The sequence below is a fragment of the Danio aesculapii genome, chromosome 5, assembly GCF_903798145.1.
Source record: "Danio aesculapii chromosome 5, fDanAes4.1, whole genome shotgun sequence".
Lineage (NCBI taxonomy): Eukaryota > Metazoa > Chordata > Actinopteri > Cypriniformes > Danionidae > Danio > Danio aesculapii.
In genome coordinates, this window is record NC_079439.1 from 10,151,249 (window position 1) to 10,157,982 (window position 6,734).

The window sequence follows — 6,734 nt, forward strand, 5'->3', positions numbered from 1 at the left end:
AATATTAGTATATGTACAGGTTGCTATTAATGATCAGGGTATGCATATAGGTATGAACATAATTACAAATGTGTATGTACAGTGGATATGTACAATATCTGAATCACATTAATATTTTTTCAAAACCAGTAGAATCAGCAAAAGTGTTTCTAATGCACTCATATACTGATTTATTATGTTTTTAATTGATTGTTAGTATTTTAAAAAGTAGCACTGTATTGTAAAGCGGTTTAAGGACTGCTTTTTAAAGGAGTTTTAGGTTTATGAGAAATTACACAATTATTTTAACCAGTAAATCTAGATTTTGCCATATTTTAAAGATATTTGATATCTATCAACTTAATCATGGCCAAAGTGAAAAATAACTCAAAACATTATTGCACTGTAAGATCCAACAGCCAACTTTATCAAATGAAATGAGTGTAGTTAACTTAAAATTGACTGAAAGTTAATTCTACTAATTTGAAAAGAGTTTTAAACTCATTGTTGAAGGTAATGAGTTAATTAAACACCTCGTTACTCCAATTTAAATGGAGTAAGTTCACAGTACTACAGCAGATTAGTTTAAACTCAAATGGTTTGTAGCAATCGATTTCCTCAAACAGTTTGAGTTGGCCTAACTTATTGGGTTTAATAGTACTCAGTTGGTTTGAGTTCTCTTCATTTATTGGGTTTTACTGTGATCAAATTGCTTCGTTTACTCAAATGGATTCAATTCACAGCACTCATTAGTTTTTTTACTTAAATGGTTTTGTTGCAATTGGTTTCCTCAAATGGTTTGAGTTACTTTTACTTATTGGGTTTTACAGTGTGGGATTATTGTGTTTTTATTGTGTATATCATGGCACCAAACACTATCATTGTCATAATGCTCATAAATTGTTTTAATGATTAGTGTTGTTAATACAATGATGATTATTTCAAGGACTCAAACCAATTAACTCAAATATTTCGGTTCTGTTATTATTTTGATTAAATCTACACAAGTTTAATGTATTTATAGTGTAAGGAAGCTTAAATTTTTCATGTATTTATAGTTTAATATACAACATGTGATCAATCTTTTAAAAATATTTAAATTATAGTTTATAGTATCATGCTGTAAAACCCAAAACGTTAAGGTAACTCAAACCATTTGAGGAAACAGATTGCAACAAACCATTTAAGTTCAAAAACTAATCCTAATGAGTACTGTGAACTTAATCCATTTGAGTAAACGAAGCAATTTGAGCACAGTAAAACCTGATAAATGAAGAGAACTTAAACCAACTGAGTACTGTAAAACCCAATAAGTTAAGGCAACTCAAACCGTTTGAGGAAACCGATTGCTACAAACTATTTGAGTTAAAAAACTAATCTATATGAGTACTGTGAGCTTGCTCCATTTGAGTTGAATATTGAGCTATTTAATTAACTCATTACCTTCAACACTGAGTGCAAACCTCTTTTCAAATGAGTAGAATTAACCTTCAGTAAATTTTGAGTTAACTACACTCATTTCATTTGATAAAGTTGACTGTTGGGTTTTATAATCATTACATGTTTAAAGGAAGCATCAAATGTTTACGCATTTATAGTGCACTGTAAAAATGTAATGACAACAAATACTTGATGTTGCTTTAACTTATTTTAAAAAGTTAATCAGGTTTAAACCACATTTTTTAAGTTACAGAATGCTTAACTTGATATTTTTAGTCAGTTTGATTGATGTAAGTTGATGACTTGAAAAGTTAATTTGATTCAACCTAAAAATAATTATTTTAGTATGTGATATAAAACGCATTATGAATCATGTGTTTATATATATTTCTAACTTAAATATTCAAAATTGGCACTGAGAAACCACTGTATTTGTCAACAAGTTTATAGGGGAAAAGAGAAAGAAAAAATAAGACAATGGAAAAGTATAACAGTTGAAGTTGCAAATATCAATTTATTTCACAATAACTCAATAACAAAATAAATAAGTCAATAATAGCAATAAATAGCATTAAATAATAAATAGTTAACGAATACTTCATACATATTTTCATATATATAACACACAGGAAATCGTCAATATGAGATTCAAGTATTATTTCAGCGTTCAGCAACACAAACGATCATCGCGACAGTCAGACGTCCTCATGAGTTCAGACTTATAAAAACAAGCTCTACTTGTGAGGCTATGCTAAATATCTACCCTTCAAGTGAAACATATTCAAGTAAGCTAAATCTAAAACCTTTCAAGTATCATTCCTCAAGCTTTTTGTTCGTCATTCAAGTCCATCAAACGTCTCCTCCGTTTGTGTTTACTTCACTTCGCTCTAAAACGATGTAGTCTTATAGTTTTGAGCACCACAGGAGCTCGTTTTTCCAAAAAGGCTTGGATTAAGAAGTCCACCGACTTGTTTAAGAGTTCATTTAGTTCTCGGAACCAAGTCTGTGATAGACTGGATAGAGAAGAGCCACCACATATCCATTTCTCCGGCTCTGCTGGTGCTGGTAGATCGCGGTGAAATCCTCCTCCTCCCATACGGAGCTCGGGCACGTAGTGTTCAGGAGCCAGAAATTGTCCATTTTCTCCCCGTTCCTGGAGCTTGGGGACTCGTATGGCATCTGGATGAACTCCTCAGGGCAGTTGCTCATCATTTGTTTAGCTTGCTCTTCAGCAGACTGGAAAGGGAGCACGTTATATGCAGACGCCTCAGTCTGCGGAGTCTCCACGGATCCCTCCTCGGTGTAGATCTGCATGAAAACCACCATGCATAAAATGAGCAGCCAGCGTTTAACCGGGCTCTTTTCGGCTGGTGGAAGATATTTGCGCACTTTGGCTGGGTACATGACCCTTGTGTTCCTCTTGCGCGGCCGAACTGGAGCTCCGCGCTGCGGGAAAGCGCCGGGCTGCTGCGGCTCCGGGATCCGCTCAAAAGTGAAGATTTCCGGCTCGGTGTTGCGCGGCATCATCGGTCTGAAGCCGAACTGCGGTTGTGGCTGGAAGAAGTTGTTTGATGGTAATGTGAAAATCAGACTGTCTGATCTGGTTAGCATTGTTAGTTCAGGTCGGTTCCAGTTGTACTTGCTCTTGTGTCTCTGGATCGCAAAAGTGACTTCTCTAACTTCAGAGTGAGGTCTATATATTTTGGTTTTAAGAGACGCCCATAGAGTAAAGCCACACCCTTCGGATGGAAAATAGTGGGATTTTTCACACAAAAAAGTACAAGGTTTTAGACTAATGTGAGATGTTAAGGTTAGAGAGTCGTTGAGAGCCGTGAAGAGATTGACTTCATGAGAGGTTATATAAAATCAAAAACAACACTATTTTAGAAACCAAACATCACTGGATCACTTGAACTTCTTTTAAAGAAAACGATTTTATTTTATTGTATTTTTCTCTCTAAATGTGTGAATTATAAAATGATTTTTAAGACTGTCAGCTGTTTATATTTTACATTCATTTCCTAAAGATGGAAATCATTAACTAAAAATCATTTAATTACAGCCTTAAAGACGGAAAATATTGGATTTAACAAAAAAAGTAAGATTTTAGGCTAATGCGAGTGAGAATAGAGAGAATTGTTGAGAGTCATGAAGAGATTGACTTCATGAGAGGTTATATAAAATCAAAAACAACACATTTTTATAAACCAAACATCACTGGATCACTTTAACTTCTTTTAAACAAAACTATTTTATTTTATTGTATTTTTCTCTCTAAATGTGTGAATTATAAAGTGATTTTTAAGACTGTCAACTGTTTATATTTTACATTCATTTATTTCCTAAAGATGGAAATCATTAGCTAAAATCAAATAATTACAGCCTTAAAGACGGAAAATATTGGATTTAACAAAAAAAGTAAGATTTTAGGCTAATGCGAGTGAGAATAGAGAGAATTGTTGAGAGTCATGAAGAGATTGACTTCATGAGAGGTTATATAAAATCAAAAACAACACATTTTTAGAAACCAAACATCACTGGATCACTTTAACTTCTTTTAAACAAAACGATTTTATTTTATTGTATTTTTCTCTCTAAATGTGTGAATTATAAAATGATTTTTAAGACTGTCAGCTGTTTATATTTTACATTCATTTCCTAAAGATGGAAATCATTAACTAAAAATCATTTAATTACAGCCTTAAAGACGGAAAATATTGGATTTAACAAAAAAAGTAAGATTTTAGGCTAATGCGAGTGAGAATAGAGAGAATTGTTGAGAGTCATGAAGAGATTGACTTCATGAGAGGTTATATAAAATCAAAAACAACACATTTTTATAAACCAAACATCACTGGATCACTTTAACTTCTTTTAAACAAAACTATTTTATTTTATTGTATTTTTCTCTCTAAATGTGTGAATTATAAAGTGATTTTTAAGACTGTCAACTGTTTATATTTTACATTCATTTATTTCCTAAAGATGGAAATCATTAGCTAAAATCAAATAATTACAGCCTTAAAGACGGAAAATATTGGATTTAACAAAAAAAGTAAGATTTTAGGCTAATGCGAGTGAGAATAGAGAGAATTGTTGAGAGTCATGAAGAGATTGACTTCATGAGAGGTTATATAAAATCAAAAACAACACATTTTTAGAAACCAAACATCACTGGATCACTTTAACTTCTTTTAAACAAAACGATTTTATTTTATTGTATTTTCTCTCTAAATGTGTGAATTATAAAATGATTTTTAAGACTGTCTGGTGTTTATATTTTACATTCATTTATTTCCTAAAGATGGAAATCATTAACTGAAAATCATTTAATTACAGCCTTAAAGACGGAAAATTGGATTTAACAAAAAAAAAATTAAGGTTTTAGACTCATGCGAGAGAGAATAGAGAGAATTGTTGAGAGTCATGAAGAGATTGACTTCATGTGAGGTTATTTAAAATCAATCCAAAACAAAACATTTTTATTACTGGATCACTTTAAGTATAGAAAGAAAACAATTAGATTTTATTGTATTTTCTATATATCTAAATGTGTGAATTATTTATTGATTTTAAGACTTTCAGCTGTTTATATATTTACATTTATTTATTTATAAACATGTAATTCATTAACTAAAACTCATTAAATCACACCCTTCACTTAAGATTGAAAATAATGGATTCAGCAAAAAAAGTACAAGGTTTTAGACTAATGTGAGAGGTAAGGTTAGAGAATCATTGAAAGCCGGGAAGAGATTGATTGATTACATGAGAGGTTATATGAAATCAAAAACAACACATAACAATTTAATCGTTAAAAAAAACAACAACATTTGATTTTATTATATTTTTATCTAAATGTGTGAACTATATAATAATTATTTAGACTTTTTAGTGGTTTATATTTGACTTTTATTTATTTTCTAGAAATGGCTAAAAATCATGAAATCTTACCCTTCAGTCTACACGGAAATATTGGGTTTAACAAAAAAAAAGTCCAAGGTTATAGACTAATGTGAGAGGTTAAGCATAGAGAGAATCGTTGAAAGAGTTTATATTTTACATTTATTTATTTCCAGTAATGAAATTCATTAACTAAAAATCATCACTTTAAGTATACCACAACGTTTTTTAAGTAAACAATTGATCTTTTTTTTTAGGTAAATGAGGGAATTATAATGATTGTAAGACAGACAGCTTTTAATATTTGCGATTAATTTATTTTGAATTTGTCAAATTAAATGTAAATGTGGTAGCCTTTAAAAAAGTAGATATAGAAAAAGTAGAAAATAAATATATTTAATTAATTTTATCTAAATTTATTAATAAATATATTTATAATATAGTAGTAAATATAAATGAATAGTGCTCAGAATAAAGTAGAACCCTCACAGATCTCTCTTTAAAATAAAATTTCTATAGGATGCATTACAATAATATGTTTGTGCATACATTAGATTAGCCAGTACCAAAGCCAAAATTGCAAGTAGTCTAGCAAAAAACTTAAGATCGCAGTCTAACAATTAATACACTAAATTAATATGCTGGGGTACAAAATAAACAACTTTTTTTAAACAGAAAAAAATCAAGAGAAACTTAAAAAAATAAATAAATCAATCAAAATAGTTGAAATTGTGTAGTTTGTAGTTTTTATTGCAATAAATTGATCACATTTAAATGTATTATTTTTCTATTGCTGAAGATGTTAGGTGACCAAACTCTTATTTTAATTAATTTAACTGTTTAACGAAACTGTTTTATTTAAATGCACCAAAAAAAATTGTGTCCAGATGTATCTTTGTGTGGTTGTGGCTAGTTGTGTGGACTCTGCTAAATTTAGGATTTTATATCTATATGGTTAAAGTAATCTGTATTTTTTTTGCTTAGCCCCTTAAAGATATTCAATTACATCATATTTTAGTGACTCATGCTGAAGCATGCGATCATACTCACTGTGTTTGAATATTATACTTGCTGCTCTTCCTATGAATTTTCACCACATTCGGTGTGCATAATTTATAGTAATATGTATTTTTTTTTGCTTTCTAATGAGGAATTACACTTACTACTATGAAGTTTTGTTTAACTCAAATTTCTTCATCTAATTCATGATCTTCACGGTTGAGTCTTGTTTCCCACATTCTGATAAAGCAGGATCACGTAATAACTATTTCTCAAGCCTTATCTTACATGAGAAAAAACGTTTTTGGTCAAGCATGAATACTGATGGCGTAGTTTAGTCTGGAACTTGTTTTCAACAAAATCTAGCCAGTGTAGACATACCACATTTTATCTGAATTTGCAATTAAACACAT

At 30.5% G+C, this 6,734-nt stretch overlaps 1 protein-coding gene across 1 annotated transcript; it reads right to left on the reverse strand.

Annotated features, from left to right (window-relative positions):
* Window positions 1-1,913: 1,913 nt before the first annotated feature.
* Window positions 1,914-3,099, reverse strand: ier3 (immediate early response 3). Its single transcript, XM_056456839.1, has one exon. It carries the CDS (start codon window positions 3,028-3,030, stop codon window positions 2,404-2,406), a length of 627 nt encoding a protein of 208 aa, XP_056312814.1. The 5' UTR covers window positions 3,031-3,099; the 3' UTR covers window positions 1,914-2,403.
* Between the last annotated feature and the right edge of the window lie 3,635 nt (window positions 3,100-6,734).

Bases quoted from the DNA above. Each gene is read 5' to 3' on its own strand.
- ier3 (XM_056456839.1), bottom strand. From the start codon at position 3,030: ATGCTAACCAGATCAGACAGTCTGATTTTCACATTACCATCAAACAAC.